The sequence below is a fragment of the Haplochromis burtoni genome, unplaced genomic scaffold, assembly GCF_018398535.1.
Source record: "Haplochromis burtoni strain Fernald_Lab_line unplaced genomic scaffold, NCSU_Asbu1 Contig_812, whole genome shotgun sequence".
NCBI classification, from domain to species: Eukaryota; Metazoa; Chordata; class Actinopteri; order Cichliformes; family Cichlidae; genus Haplochromis; species Haplochromis burtoni.
The window spans coordinates 68,871-87,581 of NW_024583173.1; the positions used below are offsets into that span (position 1 = coordinate 68,871).

General features: G+C 41.1%; 1 protein-coding gene across 6 annotated transcripts; it reads left to right on the forward strand.

Moving 5' to 3' along the window:
- The first annotated feature begins 878 nt into the window (after positions 1-878).
- Positions 879-18,705, forward strand: hps3 (HPS3 biogenesis of lysosomal organelles complex 2 subunit 1). 6 transcript variants are annotated; one of them, XM_014330478.2, is made up of 25 exons: positions 879-1,200; positions 1,766-1,843; positions 1,936-2,007; positions 2,328-2,421; positions 2,613-2,686; positions 3,571-3,783; positions 4,480-4,552; positions 4,772-4,860; positions 5,081-5,195; positions 5,527-5,677; positions 5,758-5,840; positions 6,287-6,461; positions 6,714-6,795; positions 6,969-7,126; positions 7,316-7,417; positions 9,903-10,011; positions 10,123-10,340; positions 10,689-10,866; positions 11,132-11,365; positions 11,553-11,750; positions 11,884-12,072; positions 12,188-12,292; positions 15,710-15,916; positions 16,030-16,117; positions 17,042-18,705. In XM_014330478.2, exons 2-25 carry the CDS (start codon positions 1,793-1,795, stop codon positions 17,167-17,169), a joined length of 3,186 nt encoding a protein of 1,061 aa, XP_014185964.1. In that variant the 5' UTR covers positions 879-1,200; positions 1,766-1,792; the 3' UTR covers positions 17,170-18,705. The 6 variants fall into 6 exon arrangements, with proteins under 6 accessions (XP_014185964.1, XP_014185963.1, XP_005950760.1 ...); XM_014330477.2 differs by having other exon boundaries at positions 880-1,200; positions 5,524-5,677; XM_005950698.3 differs by having other exon boundaries at positions 880-1,200; positions 4,483-4,552; positions 5,524-5,677.
- Positions 18,706-18,711: the final 6 nt, after the last annotated feature.

Genomic DNA, 18,711 nt, shown 5'->3' on the forward strand with positions numbered 1-18,711 from the left:
AACTTCACATAAATCAGCCCCAGTGTTGCTTCACATTTGACTGATGGGTGAATTGGTGCTGATGTGACATTCACAGTATAATTAGACTCTCTTTAGACAGCGACATTCCAGCTTTGGTGAAGGTGCTGTATTTGATACGTTAAAATAGTAGGGATCACTTGTGAAGACTAATCTGCAGTGTTAAAGTTTAATTTTTAATTTGTTATTTTACTTTAATAGTTTAGTTGTTACTTTTATTGAAGTAAGATGTCTCTCTCAGCAGGGCAGCCTCCAGATTTTTTTTTAATGGGGTGGCCATATGGGGGGTCACTAAAAATATTGGGTTGGCACACCAAAAACAGAAGAGTGCAGGGGTGCAGCAGAGGGGAGGGGGTGACGCCGGGAAATTGTGAGGAACATGCAAAGTGACACAATCCGAATGACAAAAATTGTATAATCAGGAATAAATAACAAGTTAATGTTTCAACTCATTGCAGGGTGCCTTCCTCTCTCTTGTGTTCACGTTTATTAAAATTATTACCAACATAAGACAATCTTACCGGGCGACCCTCAAATTTTGAGGGGTGGCCAGTGGCCCCCCCTGGATCCTCCTTAGTGGTGACCTGTCTCTCAGGACTCATACTCTAAGCTGGATGGAGGAGGCAAACTGCTCTGCGATACTATGATATATCATACTATCTGCAAAATGGTAATGGGTTACAAGAAGTCACGAAAGTATATGAAAAACGTCAACAAATATTTAAGACAAAAGACAAAACAGAACCAGCCCTTTACTTTATGACAGCTCGATAACCAATAAAAAAGTTGAACGCAATACAAGCAGGCTCGTAAGCCAATCAAAACCAGAAAAGGGCGGGCGCTGGATTGTTGTGGTTGACGTTTTACTTCCTCTTTCTTTGCGGTGTGAAATCAATAAACTGCAGCAGCGAAGCTCAAGTAGGAAGAGAGGAGAATCCGCGAGAAAAGCGACTTCACGAAGGAAAACGTCTGTCGCATGTTTTATGTAGAAAGTCAAAAAAGTAAGAAGAACGAAAATAGTCGGTCGAAGAGCTCATGTGATGTGAAGTGAGACTATCGGGGGGTGCTGCTGCTCACAAGACTGCTGCATGTGATATCGATTACAGAAATAACACACAGGGATGACCACAGCCCTGCTTCGGGCCCACATGGACGGCTAGAAATTCAGGCTTGAATGCAGAGGTTTGTAGTGTGTTTTTTCTTTTTACCTTTATTACAACCGTGTTGTTCCCGCAGTGCTCTGAGATTTAATTGCGATAGTTTCGCCTTTTCCCCCCTGACTGATGTTAAAGTTTGAGAGAAAGTCTGCAGAAAGAGTTTTTAGCCTAATTCACTGGTCAAAAGTAAGTTGAATTGTGACGCAGACCTGCAGATCAGTAAAAAAACAACAACTTTTCCTAGTAAACGCCAAAAAATATCTACCAAAGAAATGGAGGAAGTACACTTTCGTGTGTGTGATATGATGTTTATGTGTAAAAAGTAAAAAAAAAAAAAACTGCACGAGAATTATATGTGCATATATGCAAATTAGCCCAATGTGTCAAATAAAGGAAAAACTTTCCAGATGGCATCAGTCCTCATCGATAAACAATCCAGCGCCTAAGACTAAGTGCATCCCTTTTCTTGTAGTAGTCCTGTTTACCCTGATGGATGAAGCCTCTGAGAAGCACAGATAAAGTAAGAATGAAGCACCTTAACTAATGTTTTGGGTTTTGTTTTTCTTGTTTTAAATTTCCACCTTGTACAGAGTCCTCTTGCCAGAAGAAGACCAAACATGGTGCACGTCTACAACTGCCATCCTTTCTCCTCTCAGCAGATTGTGCAGGTAAAGTGAAACCTGACTGACGCTGATCCCGTGTCAGCCGTGTTTTATTACCTACGCTCTCGTCTTCACTGCTTTCCCACTCTGTGGCTCAGGTGGAGAAGGAACCCGGACTGGTCTGCTGTGGAGGTGGAGCTATTTTTGTGGTGGCGACTGGAGGATGCAAGGTTGCTTTAATGTGCTTATGTTTACAGTTTGTGACCTTTTTAAAAATGTATTTATTTTAGTAATGACTTTGGTGGTAGCGAGGCAAAATAAGATAAAATAGTCAGCTTTGTGTTAAGCCTCTCCCACCAGATGTGCAAAGGTATTTGAGGGCATATCAGTCCCGTTAACTCCACTGGGACGAGTTAATTTCGCTCCAGACCACTTGAATTACATCATGCTCAAAGGTTATTATTGATGTTTTGTCTTCCTCATCTTACTTAAGCATTTAGTAACTAACCCTTTGTAGTAGCCTGACACTGTTGTGCTGAACTGAATCCAGGTGGAGGCGTACAATCTGGAGGTGGAGGGCTGCCCCCTCATCTGCCGCTTTTCCACCATGGGCGCTGTGAGGAGCATCCAGCATAGCAAGATAGGTAAAGACATTTCCTGTCTTCCTCTACCCTCTGTACTGACATTCACTTTTTTTGCTGTCCGTCTCCCATATGTGAGCAAAATGGCTTCAAGTGATGACAGTGTAAACTGGACAGGCATCAAAAATAAAGACTCTAGACACTGAAAAATCTTGGGTTTTATCACTGCCTCCTCTGTGCTCACTCACTTCTAGGAGACTACCTGGTGACCATTGAGGAAAAGAACAATGCCACCTACCTGAGAGCCTACACCAACTGGCGTTACCAGGTACACAAGAACCATCTTGAGTAAAAATAGGACAGAAACCTCCTTGTGGTTAGGGGAAAAAGTGGTTGCGAGGTGATTTTTCATTCGGCGGCAGATTGCAAGTAGTTGCAGTGACCAACTGGTTGCCCAGAGGTTGAATGCACACCACCTTTAACTAGGATTACCTCGCTCTGGTGGTATGCAACCTGTCTCCAAGCAGTTGCAGTCCACCTAGAAATGACTGCGGTCAGTCTCACAAAGCGTAGCAAAGGTTTGTAAATAACTAGCATCTAGATTATGGATGCAGATAGATGCTAACACATAATCAGTCAGTCAGTCTATCAGTCTGCTCTAATGGATGCAGATCATCTCCAATGCGTTTCTTTGGAATGGCAAACTTGACTCGGCTCATTGTGAATTAGTTTAATTATGGTTCTATGCATAAATCTTATGTTGCTTTAATGTGATTAAACTAAGGAATATAATAAGCTTTTGTAAGAAAAAACTATCTCTCAGATTTAAACTGTGAATTTTTTGTAACTGGTAGTCAGATGTTGTTGTCAGATTGTTCTAGCTCTCTAGCTAGCTGTCTTCATTTGAACTGCACGTCCTGTTATCTTCATATCACAGTACACTATACAAAACCTTCAAATTGAGGTCACGAGCACCCTCAATTAGTCTCAATGGTCATATGTCCAAGCTTATCTATGTTAGAGACAGACTGTCAAAGCAAATGGTATAAAGGGCGTTTAAACATGTGCATAGTTATGGATAAATTATGCTGAGAGCAAGAAGAAATAAGCAAATTATATTCCACCAAAGGCAGTCTGCAGCTGTCATGTATATTGCTGTTTTCTAATTACACACTGGGAAATATGTTAATGCCTTATTTGCCCTCTGTTCAGGCAGAGGAGAAAGCCCGCGTTGGGGTTCGTTTGTTGGGCCACTTGCTGGGTGGAGCATCTGTGTGGGGTGGAGTGCAGATGGAGATTATTGAGATCCCTCTGTCAGAGCGGCCCATTGCCGTGTCTTGCTGCCCGGTTAGAGGAGACCTGCTGGTTGGCTCTGAGAACACTCTGGTTCTCTTTACGTTGAGACAACACAACCAGCAGAACCTGGTAAGAACTCAATTCTTAATCAAAGTTTACCTGCTTTATTGACGTTATGGAGTTTATCTGCATTTAAATTTACAATTCAATAATGTCTTTAATTTGTTAAAGACTGTTTATTTAAGTTTTTGTTACTTTTTTGTGCAAACCGGTGTAGCTTCTCTCTGATAAGGGTCGATTTCAAGGTGCTTCAACCTTTGTCTGCTGCTCCACAATACCTCCCACATTAATTTCAGTGCTTCTTAAGCATCTCCGTTGGGCTTTGGTCTTCCTCTCATGCTGGACTCAGGACAGAATGGATGCTGCATTTATTCAATACACCATTTTGTGGTACTGATTTGTGATATGGTGCTTTGTGTGCCAGATGGGAGTCTTTAATGGGCCAATTCAGGCCCCCACGCCTTATGTTCAACATCCCTGCTTTAAATAATATCTCTTCAATATAATATGACGTCTTGGACATAAAGATTTTTTTCCCGCACATACTGTTGGTAACTTGCACTCTTTTTTAGAAGATTTTAAAGTATTTTCCAAATGTGATGAGTACCTTTACAAGGTTTTGTTAAGGTGGCAGCTTAACACCATTTATTTTAATAGCTGGCTGTAAAAAGATCAAATGTTGTGGTAACGTCTCTCATCGAAAATGAGCAGACTCAATGATAACCTACACACTATGTTACACTGGAATAATGTTTGTTTCTTTGGGAGGAAAATCAGGAGAATCGGAGTCTTCAGAGCAGCTGGCCAAACACTCGGCAGCGCTGCGGTCAGAGTCAAGGTAACTAAAAAAACACACATTTATTAATTTATTAAGATATTTTCAGTCAAACACTCATTTTGTATCGCAACTATCTACAAATCATCATCTGATCATTGATCAGAGAAGGATGTCTTACAATGAGCCGTGTGTATTTTATTTCATATGGCAAAGAGTTTACATTAGATGTGAATTAGGACTAAAAAGCTTCTGTTCAATAGGCCTGTTTTCTACCAACAGCTCAGTCTTCAAGTTCCAGCCAGAATCTTTCCGTCCTGGATTTTGAACGCTCCGTCATCTTGCACCTTCCAAAAATCACACCTAAGCAGGTGCTTTTCTTCACTTATTTTTATCTGTGACTGTGTCAAACTGTTATATCAACCATGTTCACTGCACCTATTTATATTTAAAAATGTAAGCCTTTTCTGAGTGGATAGCTTGCATTTACATAATGAGAGAAAGAGAACAATTTCTGTCGTACTGGGAAATTTCTAACTTAAGCATTTTTCCTTGTTTTGTTTTTTTTTTCCTAAATATTTTGACCGCTAGGTGGCACTGTGCGACACATATGTGGCTGTGCAAGGAGAGCTGGAAGTCTTGATATTAAAACTGGATGAAACCTCTGAACCCCAAACCCTGGAGGAACCACTGGACACAAATAACGGTAACGGCACACATGTAAATGCTCTATAATGTGTTTTAAGTCGTGGCTTTGGGGTGATTTTTTTTTTTTCTATTTAACTAGAAAGGGATGAGTACAGAGACCTTTATGAATATGACTTACATTACTGAAGCTGTCAATTAGACATTTTTACAGAGTTCTCAAGCATTCTTTTTGGTTTTATTCTACAGATTTAATACTAAGAAAACAACATAAAAAATGCATTCAAGCTCATACTTTGAAATTGTCCACATGCAGCAGAGCATGAGACATTTTATCAAATGTAGGAGTGACCTGTGACATGCAATCTGTGATCTTTCTGCATGCACAGCAGAATATCTGGAAGACCAGGCTGACTTTCTGGTTGTTCCGAGACACCAGGAGTTACTTGGCGATCGAGCTAAAGACTGCGACATCCCAGTTAGCATTGAAAAAACCGGGCTGGAAGAAGGAAGGCAGTATGCACTTTCTTACGTTCTTTTCAGGTGTGTCTGCACTTCTGAGTTTGTTCCTTAAGAATATTTCTCCCAGCTGAGGTTTGACTGAACTCCCTCTGGTCCTGCAGGCACTTTTCTCCAGAGTTCTTCCAAGGATGCAGCATGGATGAGATGCAGCTTCACTCCCTACAGCTTTACCCATTGTTCACTGGTGAGTACAACATCAGTGTCGAGTTAACAGTGCAAGATGATCTGTTTTGAAATGAGGAGAAATGGAATTTTTTTTTCTGAGACATTGTAGTATGTTCAGGAGTTTACATTCAGTCATCACAGGCATGAATTTCATGGTAATTTTGGACTTTTAATGATGTTTTGAACTCTTTGTTTTGCTCTAGTGTGAAATGATTGCACAGCATGCATCCTTAATGACTTTAAAAAAACATTGCATTTCAGTGAAGTGTCATACCATGACATTCATGCCCGTGATGAGTGCATGTAAAGCTTCATTGCTATAGAAATATCTCTGTGGTATTTCTACAGCACCTTCACATTTCGGTGCAGTTTGCTCATGTTGTAAAAAATAATCCTTTTTCTTTTTGTCCTTGTGTGCGTTTTTGCCCAATCATTGTTTTTGAGGGATTGTTACTCTCTCCCCAGGTAACCAGTCAGTGTCTCCCGATGAAGCGACATGTGTGTTCTGCTTCTTCTCCCTCCCCACCACGGGCTACCTGTACAGTCTGAAGGGTGGAGTTGAGCTCCTGTCAGCATATCAGTATCCAGAGAAGGTCCTGGAGGCGGCGCTAACAGACCACCTGTTGCACGTTATAACAAAGTATGTCTGCAGCCTTGAAGGAGCCTGCATTCTGTGTGTATTTACATTTTACACGGGTTTAAAAAAAATAGGGCTCTAAATTCAACAGTTCACCAAACATCAGATAGATTACCTTTTTCATCAAACCCATCAAGCCTTATTTCCATGATATTCCAATTATACCCAAATATAGAAAAGTTGGTGTGTAATTTTTAATCTGTGGTTCTTACTTTCTTTGTGGATTACAAGTACATTTCTCTGTGTGGCTGGTAGGAGTGCATTGCAGTGTTTTACAGTACGATGTGCAGCACTAGCAGCCAGGATTGAAGACCCCTACATCGATACGACCATGAAGGTATGAGCCTGGCATTTACAATAAGCGAAGCTAATTTAAAAGAAAGTTCAGCCTCAGTGCTCCCCTCACTGCAGAGATCCAGTTGGTTGCGCTAATATCTGTATGGATTGTTATTACATGTCTGTAAATGAGAACACATTTAACATTTGCGTGTGTGTGTGTGTGTTTGTAAGGCCTGCCCACCCTGCAGCCTGGAGGTCTGTGCGCTCAGGATGCAGCTCTTCATCGGCCTGCGGTCGATGTGCGTGTACGGGCGCCATGTCATCCTGCTCTCTGCCGCCGACGCAGAGACACCGGAGGAGACCGAACGTGGCACACAGCGCAGGGGCCTGTAAGTTGTACGCACAAACACGCCGCCATGTTGATTTGTACACCTTTTGATTTTTGTACACCTTTTTCAGGTTTGACCTCAGATACTTCCCTGCAGTTACTTGCATGTACATGCATGTACGCACAAACATTTGAACATTTATGAGCCTGTTTACTGTATGTGTGTACGTGTGTGTTGTTGTTATTATAGCGAGTTGAAAGAACACAACATGCTGACTGGTATTTTCCTGGCGGTGGGAATTGATCCCGCAACCACGCCAGCTCTGGAGAGCCTTCTATCACGCCCCTTACTGTAAGACAAACCCAAAACCCATCCAACCCCTGTCCTTGTTGTCACTTTCAGGCCAAGCTGCAATGACGAGACCCTCAAAACACTCTTGTTCTCAAATGAAATCCTTATAAAGTCCCCTTCTGTAACCCTTGTTAATCTTATGTTACAAGACTAAATGATTCTTCTTTGCTTCCGTGTAGAGGTTAGAGGAACTCCATTAAAAACATTTTAAAAAACTAAAAGGACTCCAAGAACACAAACCTCCACCAAGGGAGGTCACTTTCTAAGCAGTATTTACTCTTTAAGGTAATAGTGTTGTATTTTCGGTATATTTGTATATCTCTGTTCTTTTTAAACGTACTTTAAGGAGTTTGCTTTTTTTTGCTGCTCTGCAAAGCGTGAAGGTGTTTGTTATTTGCCCTGCTGAAACCTATTTTTTTTATGTTAATATAGGACATGTGTGGGATTCAATTCATTTTTTAGTAAAATTAATTTTTGATCACAAGTTTATTTAAGAAACGTAGTTTTTTAAAGCCGTGCAACCTTCAGATCAATCTATTGATTGAAGAGAGGTCAGAGGTCAAATTTTACATATTTTAAATACTTATACGGTACTTTCTTTATGTTGACAATACACACCACACTTGTAAGAATCATAGTTTCTTAGTTATAAGCTTTTTGTCAACCAATAAATCATGGTGTTGATTTTAAGGACCTTGGTGGATGTAAGGCAGAATTTGAACGTATTGTTAACATGACCCGACTCTACTAACTTTTATCAGCATCCATTCAAAACTTGTCCAGCTATCGTGTTGACAGACAGAAAGAAATGCAAATATACCAAAAGCATAACCTAAAATCACAAACAACATATTATTTCATTGATAAGAACTTAGTGATCATGCCGTTTGATATAGAAAATAAAGAAAGGCAAATATAAAATTATATAAAAATTTAAAATCGCTTTTTTTTGGATTCATAAGAAATAAAGAACTAGCAGAAAAGATCGTTAAGCAAGTAAGTTGCATGTGTTGTGAAGAAGTTCAGAAACCCTGTGACAGTAGGCAGTCAGTCATTTCTGTTTAAAAAATGGTTAATGGTCTGTATTTGTATAGCGCTTTACTTGGTCCTAAGGACCCCAAAGCGCTTTACATATCCAGTCATCCACCCATTCACACACACATCCACACACTGGTGATGGCAAGCTACATTGTAGCCACAGCTGCCCTGGGGCGCACTGACAGAGGCGAGGCTGCCAGACACTGCCGCCACTGGGCCCTCTGACCACCACCAGTAGGCAACGGGTGGAATGTCTCGCCCAAGGACACAACGACCGAGACTGTCGGAGCTGGGGCTCGAACCGGCAACCTTCCGATTACGAGACGAACGCCCAACTCCAAAAACCCAAATGATTAAAGTGTTTGTGTGAGTTTTGCAGCTTGGTCTAAAAGAGACAGCACTTCCTGTTTTAGTTTCTAAACCTAGCCATGGTAACCTGCCTAACTGCCCTCGGTGTGTGTTTGTGTCTTTTTTTTTCTCACAAACTAATCGTGTTAGAATTGACCTAAAAAGACAATTTTATCACTGAGGTTCCTGGATTCCTGTAACTCTTTCTCTTTGACTGACACAGATGCACACACACAAGCCCCTCACCGTGTAACAAACACCTCAACATACCCTTGGTATGAAGCTCCTGTTACCCTGTTCACTAACTGTTTGTTAAAGCTGGGCAGACACTTAACAAACAGCTGAATTATGCTGTGAAGTGTTAGCCACTGATGTAGCACAGCGCATGTAGAGAGCTAAACGATCATAGTTGTCTATCTGTAGCTTCACGTGATCTAAATGTGCTAAAAAATTAGGTATAATCTGCAGTTTGCCAGATGGCAGGGGAGGAAGACGGGACAAAAACATCATTAATAACTAATAATTAAATGGAAAGTGGTGTATCAATCTAGACCTACTGCAGTGTTACTAAGCGAGGAGCCAGGGGCACCCAGGCTACCATTGTACTCGTTGGTGTCAAATGATAAACCTGTTTAAAGATGAACAGGCAATAATTGGTTGCAAAAACTAACTGAGAGCAAATGAAGCAGATCTTATAGGCTAGATTATGTCCTCATGATCATTCTGACAGTTGTTTAGTGTGTGCCCAGTTTAACAGTTTGTTTGAATTTGTAAAATGTAGTACTGCATTTCAGCAATATGCACTTTGTTTCTCATCCAGTGTATTTTGGATGTTTGTTTTTGTTGTTTTTCTTTCCTGGGAATATCTTGTTTGTTTATTGGTTCTTTGTTTCTTGTTGTGCAATGTTTACTTTGTGTGTGTCTGTACTGTCTTGTTGATGTCCTGTAAAGGCAATTTTTTTTTTTATAGTTAAAATATCTACAATAGATCACAACAAAGGTGGGTATAAGTACAGGATTCTTTCTGTGTATGTTGTGACTCAATGGTCAAAATCTTTGCTAATTTTTCTATATGTTGCTGTGTAATGTTTGATCTCAGGAGCAGGAGGTGGACAGTGTCTTCTACCAAAGAAAGCAGTGCAGCGGGACATGGATGGAACCTCTATGTTGTGGACACCGTCCCCCCCTTTACTCTCTACCAGGAGATGGTAACTCTCATTTGCCCGAATTGTGTGTTGCGCAACTGTTGATGATGAATATGAAAAACTAAACAAATACAGACCTGCTGTGCAATCACTTGTGATTTGTGTGTTTTTCAGGTTGAGTACAGTCAGCGTTATGCAGAGACCAACCCACAGGCCCAGAGTCTGCGACACCTCCTCAGCGAAGCTCACCTCCTCCTGCGTGCTGCTCTACTACACGCATCAGACGAGCAACAGACGGGCCCAGGTGGCCCAGCAGATCACAGGACAGATCGACAAGTGCTGGAGGAGGCGCTGAGGGAGAACTGTGCCCAGCTGGGAGACAGTTTCAGCAGGTAACACACAACCTCTCCTGCAGGCAGGTTAGAGGGCTAATATCCCTTTGAATGTGTAGAAAATGTCTCCTTAATATGTTCACTTGCTTAACTCGCTGGCAAAATAACCTAAATACACCTTAATTTAATGATTAATGAGGGCACTGATGAAGCCTCTGTTATTTTTAGCCTTTAAAGTTTAAGGTCCATGCACATTCTGCATTGATAATAACATTTTATGGGTTTTTAAATGTGTTCAGTCAATGAGATTTTACTCTGTTGGACACCTTTACCTTCAGTTTTTGTATTTTCTGGCTATTTTATTAAAATTTGTTTCAGCAAAACTTTTAATCTCTTCTTTTCTCTAAGGGGCGGTCAGAGGGAGTGTCACCTTGCTCTGCCGTACTACAGGATGTCTGGTCTGTCACTCACAGAGGTCATGTCCAGGAATCGGCCATTTCCGGGCAGCCCTTCCTCCTATGGCCCTGGCTTCCTGTTTTACCTGAAACATTTCCTGTTAGAAGACTCAGAGCAGACCCTCAGTCAGGTACACAAGATCTAAATGAGCATGATTTAACAAGTTGAGGAGATTACTTTTTCACACAGCTGGTCAGCTTTTTTCCCTTAATAATTTAAATAATCATTTTAAACCATTTTGTAATTACTTAGAATGTCTTTGTCAAATATTAAAATTTGTTTTAAACATGACAAATATGCACAACAAACCTTAAGAAATTAGTAAGGGAACAAAAAAATACAAAATATTGAATCAAAAGAGACGGGGAACCTTTTTAATCTTTCTTTCCCTGCAGGAAGCAGCTGATCAGGTCATTGACATTTTCAGCCAATCAGAGCCTGTAATGCTCATAAGCGTGTGCACCAGCCCCTGCATGATAAATGTCAGTCCTGCTCGGACGCTGCAAATTTTACAAAATCTGGAGGACTTGGTGGGCGTGTCGGTTTCACTGACAATCACCATGGCTACCATGATGCTGCGTTTGGGTGACCTGCAGCAGTACACACAGCTGATGGAGAGACACGCTGAGGTCAGGATTTCACTTGTTTTCTTTGGTGTACTAACTGCTCAAGGTGCAGTGCAAGGTCAAAATTTGCTACATGATATTGCTTCTTTTTTTTTTAATTGTATGTCAATATTTTTTTTTATATTATATACTTTTCCACACAAAATGGACCAAAATAAAGAAAGTTGGTCCCTTTCCATTCTGTGCGTAGATGCTGCTAGTGTACGGGTTTATCGAGGAGCCGAGGCTGCTGCTCTATGGTGGATGTGCAAACCAGCATAGACGTGTTTATCCCACAGCTTTAACCCGCCAGATGGCCGACTCTCAGCCTGGACTGCTGGTGGCTGCCATGGTGGCTTTACATGAGAACAGCAAAGTTAAGCTGGAAGAAGCCGATCACATATTCAAGGTACTATTGGCACCTGGAAGTGCAGTGCCTGGAGGATAGTATATCAACCCACTGATTTGTATTACTGCCTTTCTACACTTGGATGTAGAATTAATTTCAGTTTTGCAGAATCTGATGCTTTCTACGCTTTTAGGAGCTGCGTTGTGAAAACAGCCTGCAGGTCGACTTCTGGGAGGCGATGCTCATGGCATCATCAAATGACGCTGTCATTCAGGAGCTTCTGTTTCGGCTGGCTTCTGTCTACATCGACCGTCTAACAAATACAAAGTCAGAAAAGCACACGGCTCCAAAGCGCAAGTCACTGAAAAGTGCTGATGACCTGGTACGGCTCTGTTTAGTAACCCCCCCCCCCCAATTCTTTTAATTTGTTCAATAACCAGATCTTAAAGACACACGTTTCATCCAATCAGCTGCTCCCATGTTTGTGTCTGTTCCAGATCAACTCGTGCTCTCATTACGGTGCTTTGTATCCATGGCTCATTCTTCTAAGTCCAACAGACATTACCAGTTCCCAACACTTGGAGGCGCTGCACAAACTGCAGGTATTTTCTAAAGTCTGCTTTGACTGCATGGATTCAATACAGTTAAGTCCATAAATATTTAGACAGAGACAACTTTTTTTTTTCTAATTTTACTTCTATGTTACAACAATATATTTTAAATGAAACAACTCAGATGCAGCTGGAGTGCAGACTCTTAGCTTTAATTCAGTGGGTTGAACAAAAAGATTGTATAAAAATGTGAGGAACTAAAGCGTTTTTTAACACAATCCCTTCATTTCCGGTGCTCAAAGGTTACTGAAAATAAAATGTTAATTTCTAATACTTGGTTGAAAACCTTTTGAAAACCCTTTGCTGTCAATGACAGTCTTGAATTCATGGACTTCACCAGATGCTGGGTTTCCTCCTTTTTAATGCTCTTCCAGGCCTTCCCTGCAGCTGCTGTTTGTTTGTGGGATTTCTGTCCCAAGTTTAGTCTTCAAGAAGTAAAATGCATGCTCACTTGGGTTAAGTAACTGACTTTTCCATTCAAGAATATTCCACTTCTTTGCTTTAATGAACTCCTGGGTTGCTTTGGCTGTATTTTTTTTTGGATTGAAGCAGACAGTGTGTATCTGAATACCTCAGAATTCATTTGGCTGCTTCTGTCCTTCATCAATAAACACCAGTGTCACAGTCCCATTAACACCCATGCATGTCCAAGCCATCACACTACCTCGGATGATGAGCTGTTTCACACCTTCTCCATACATTTTTCTTTCCATCATTTTGGTAGAGGTTAATCTTGGTTTCATTTTTCCAAACAGTGTTTTTCCTGAACTGGGCTGGCTTTTCTAGATTTTTTTTTTTTTTTTTTTTAATCAAAGTCCAATGTAGCCTTTCTATTTTTGAGGATTCTGAGTGGCTCACACCTCACAGTGAATCCTCTGTATTTACTTTCATGCAGTCTTCTCTTTACTGTAGACTTGGACATCGATACGCCGACCTCCTGGAGAGTGTTGTTCACTTGGTTGGCTGTTGTGAAAGGGTTTTCTCATCACCATGGAAATGATTCTGTGATCATCCACTACTGTTGTCTCCTGTGGGTGTTCAGGTCTTTTAGCGTTGCTGAGTTCAGCAGTGCTTTCTTTCTCCAAAAGTTGATTCTGTTCATCTGGATGCAGCGTTTTCAGTGGGAGGAACATTTCGTCACTCATCCAAGTGACTTCTTCAGTCTCAGTTAACTGCAGGTTTCCCCAATCTTATAAATAGTACGTTTGCATAATGACTGAAACTAGCACCACTGTAGGAACAATGGGCTGTGAGGTCAGTTCCTTCATCATAATTATGCAAATTCTCACGATCATTGATCAACAACTACTGATCAAGGCCCGCTGATCAAAGACCACCAATGGCCATGAGTACCATTCACCATCTTTCACCATCTTACAATGCTGTGATTGCAGCCATTCCCCAACTCTCTGTGAATGGTACTCATGGCCATTGACAGCTCACTCGGCACTGCCGAGTAAAGGGGACGTGTCCAAATGAAGCCCATGTCAAGGCCTGTATGGTTCTTCAGAATATCACGTGACGAATGACCAATGACTCTCTGAAATGATGTGTCCTGTTATGTGATTGGAGCTGCTGAAAAGAGGAGAAAATTCGTTTTTTGCATGAACTGGATCTGAGGTGATTCCGAGGATCATCACGAGAGCGCACGGAGATTGTTAGCGAATTATGGAGCAACCGAAAAGGTCAAATAATATTAGCAGTTAGGGGGCATTTTGACATGCTATAGCCCAATAATAAGTCTTAAATCAGTCTCAGAGAGGATAGTTAGTAAGAGGTGTGTGTGTATGTATGTATATATTTATATTATACAGGACCTCATATCGGTATTCTCCAATTGATACATCTTTACATTTATATATCGACTGTTATGTCAGCCCCTTGCATTATCACAGTAGGGCTGCTGTACATGGAATGACCAGCAGATGTCAGCACATCCAAATGAGCTGTTAAACGTTGCTTTGTGTGATCTGCCTTTTGGTGAACCGATTGGCCGGAAAGATTTGACACATTCACGGGGCTTCATCACACCATCACTACTATAGTACCACTTTCTCAGATGGGTTTTTTCTGTTTACGCAGCTTAAGGATGGTTTGTTTCACCTGCACAGAGAGCTCCTTTGACCGCATGTTGTCGGTTTACAGCAAAAAAAACAGGTCTATCAACTCCAGGCCTTTGATCTGCTTAATTGATAATGACATAACAAAGAAAATGCCCACACCTGCCCATGAAATGGCATTTGAGTTAACTGTCCGATTACTTTAAAAAGAGGGTGGAACATGTTAACAAGCTAAAACTCCTCAACCCTTCATCCAATCTTAATGTGGATATCCTCAAATGCAATCCATTGATCTCCATTATATAACTATAATTGGAAGATATTTCAGTAAACAGGTAAAATAAGAAAAAACACTTTGTCATTGTCCAAATATAGTTGGACCTTAGTGTATAACAGACTAATGCAGCCACTGAGACATCACTGAATTGCTGCCCAACCTGTGCAGGAAACACAATTTCTTCTACTCGGTTGTGAAGAGACCCCTTTTTTTCTGTTCACAATAAAACCCTTAAATGCTTTTACAATAAAACCCTCAGTACTCCTACAGCAGTAAATGAAACTCCTGTTGAGAAAGTGCTGATAGTTGTGGTTTATGCCTTTTTATAAAACAAAACAAATATCCCCAGTGCATTCATTATGAAGAGGGAAATCTATTTTGTTTGTTGCTGTAAATGTTTCCTTCTGCTATAAATTTGGGAGCTGTTTTTTGGAGCCATCTTCAACTGGCCATTGAAGTAACTGCGCTTTTCAGCCCCCGGGGACTTTCAGTGTGTGACAGTTTAATGCTTTTCAGCATCTTTATTACTAACACACACAGTTGCTGTTCTGAAACACACACAGCTGCAGCTTTTCAGCCACCAGCCAACTACATACCGACTACAACAAGACAGTCAGGAACTGCTTTTATGCCGGCGAGGCATGATTGCCAATGCCGCGTAGGTGTGTCCATCTCCCCTGCAGAGGCACTCCAGACAACACCCCGCCACAGTGACAAATACATTTTGTTTGTGACAAACGTTTGACTTGTCTCAGCTGGCAAAGCACAGGTGTACAATTGATGGCTGCATTCCACGTAGGGTGATGCCCTATTCACGGTCATTACTGGAACTTATAGTAATACGGGGCCATCATGCATTCCATGGCTTGTGAACTTGTTGCAATAAATATGTAGGTCAGTGACATTTGAAGAGAAAACATTTTATCTGTGCTATCAGTAGTGGACTTGGTGACATATAGAAGTTTATTTATGTTTCTTTATGTTTCTTTTTCTTCTTGTGGACTTTAATTTAAAATCTAGCTGCTGTTATTCTGTAATTGTATTTTTAAGTGTTCCTGTTTGTGTGTGCAGTCTCTGCTGTGTGGTCCATCTCTGTCTGTGGGCTCCGTCGTGCCTTTGTTGGAGCGCCTGTCAGACGAAACCTTATGGGGCTTCAGCCTGCACCTCCTTTGCGCTACCAGAAGGGGGCAGTATGATAGGAGCATTGAGAAGTTGCTGGACAGATGTCCTCAAGCGATCATACCCTACGCCAATCACCAGTTACAGGAGAAAAACATGGTCTGTACTGATCACGGGGCTTACATTTGAAGTCTGTAGCTACACTTTTTAGTTTATTTTTAATTTCGCACCTAATTCAACTCCCGTCTCAATCACATGTCTAATCTCCGCAGGCACTTTGGTGGCAAAAGCTCCTCCCAGAGCTTTGTGATCGCACAAGAGCAGCCTCAGACAACAGCATCCTCCTGGCTGCTCTCAAAGGTAGAGGTATTTTTCCAAAGAGCTTTCACTTTCGTTTAAAACAATTAGGATTTGCTGTGCTTTCGTCAGTCATGACTCACTAATGACCTTGTATTGTTCAGACTTATAATTTTATTACGTGGCAAAGCCGTCTGGCAGGTTTGAAATTTTTTTTGACATGAAATGAATTCACATTAAATCCCTACTTTAAGTCACATCCTCAGCTATTCAGAAACCTGTAATTAATAATGGATTCTGTGCTCAGGGAACAGATTTGAATCATTTAAACTGTAGAATACAATATTAAAATGACAAGCAATGAAGTCATCTTAGTCCAGATCTTCAAACAGTTTCAACAGTTTAATCAGTTTAATGGTCTAAAACTTAAACTGGTTCTTAAAAAAATAGCTGGATGTAATTTTATTTTACCATTTGGTCTTTGTTTTTGTGTGCCAAGCGACTTCATTCAGTCATTCATCTTGGTTGAAAAAGTGGTTCTCAAGAAAGCCCAAACCCCCTGTCTGTCTGTTCTGTGTAGTCATGTTTTGAACAGACACCGTCAATCGTCCTCTTTTCAAAAGCAAAATTGACTGCCTGCATGAAATGTGTTCAGGGTGATGTTCCCTGAACACATTTCATGCAGGCAGTAAATTGTAACTTCAGCAACTAAATTGCTGTCATTGGGAAAGTGTTGGATATCTGTGCTGGGGAATGAATAGCAATTCATTACAATATGATTAAACAAAGTGAACTCTGAGGGTGTAGCAGGGTTGGGTAGACTGGGCACACCCCAAGCCACTTCTGTAAGTGGATATATTATGATGGGAATTAAAGAAATATCAGGAAATTACTTACTGATACTGGCAAAGAAACTAGAAGTATGAGGAAATAACATCTCCTGTGTGTGTGTACTTGAGTTTAATGAGAATTGTTTTTTGTCAACAGAGACGCTTGTCGTAGTTGCTATGGAGATGAGCCCCGCAGAATTCCTGGAGCTCATCCCTGATGATGGCACAGCATCATACTTCTTGCCACACCTGTTGACGTGCAGCCAGAGACAAGTGCTGGCCTGAAGTGTGCATACACACACACTGAATACTGAGAAAACATTTCAGAAGAGTCCTCAGAGTTGTGTTTTTTGGCCAGCCACTGTGGATGACTCAACTTGCAGTATTTAAACTATTTGTTTGATATCAAGCAATCATGTATTATAAGCACTGTGCAACTAAACTCAAAGGCTTTAGAGTACTATGGTGGACATATCTCCTATTTGATGTGATTGAACAAATACAGGAACAGGCCTGCCGGGGGTGTACTATGTGAGATTAATGGCTTAGTGAGGTGTGTTTAGAGTTTTGGTTTAAAACCAGTTCCATTATCATAAATTCTGTTAATGAAAGCACGCACCATGGTTAGATCACTACCCAAGAGAACTTTATATATGCAGACCTGTTGGTTGGTACGTTAGTAACGCCACTTAACCTAAACCATGCAGTTAGGTTCCTCATGCTTTCTCTCTCACATTGTCACTGGAATTTACAGGTGTTTGGTTACTGATGCAGCAAATGTTCACATATTCTTTTATGTTTGGTCACTTACCAGTTGTTTTTTTTAATTGCTGTTAATCAGTTATAAATTCACAAGAAAAGAACACTTTTCTGCACTCTGCAAAAGTTGATTCTGTTCGTTTTCAGTGGGAGAAACGTTTCGTCAGGCTTCTTCAACAACCACTGATCAAAGGCCATGAGTACAATTCAGATTTGGGGAATGGGTGCAATCACAGCATTTGTAAGATGTACCCTTCCTCGATTCAGAGATGGTCTTTCCCTTTTCACGTAAATGGCCTCCTTGACTCCCCGTTCAAACCAGCATCCCTTCCTCATCAGGATGTGTACATCCTCATCATGGAAAGAGTATCCACTGGCCTGTAGGTATAAAAAGACTGCACAGTCCTGGTATGAGTGGCGAAACGTTTCTCCCACTGAAAATGCTACGTCCAGATGAACAGAATCAACTTTTGGAGATTTACGTACCTGGATGATTGAGCAGGCATTAAGACACTTTCCTGCACGGTTTCTCTTTTGCTGGATTTGTTCCACCTCACTCATTTTGCTTTTTGGCATGATATTTTCTTGTATGTTATTAAAGTTTCTCAACCCTGAAGTGGAAAGCCCAGATTACTAGTGAAGCTGCACTAGGTTTTCTACATCAAGCTCTGTTGGTAACAGAGGTTATCAACAATCTCATATGTCTGAGCGACGCAAAGAAAGCCTTCCTACACTGAAGTTGCTTCATAGTATCCCCTTTAGGTCATGGAGAGCTTTTAGCAATGTCCCTCCTCAGGGCTGAAGCCTGTTTATCTGGTTTTATGGAGTCGGGGTGGGGTTGTTTGCAGAACTGTCGATATGTAGATATCGTTTTGTTTTCCCGTTCATAATCTACTATCACTGGCCACGTTGTTAGGTACACCTTGCTAGTACTGAGTTGGAGCTACTTCTCTCATCAGAGTGTACTTAGCATTGAACAGGTGTACCTAACAAAGTGGCTGTTGAGTCTATGTGTTTATGAAACACTTTAAAATACTGTTAGAACTGCAGAGGAACATTCAATTTATT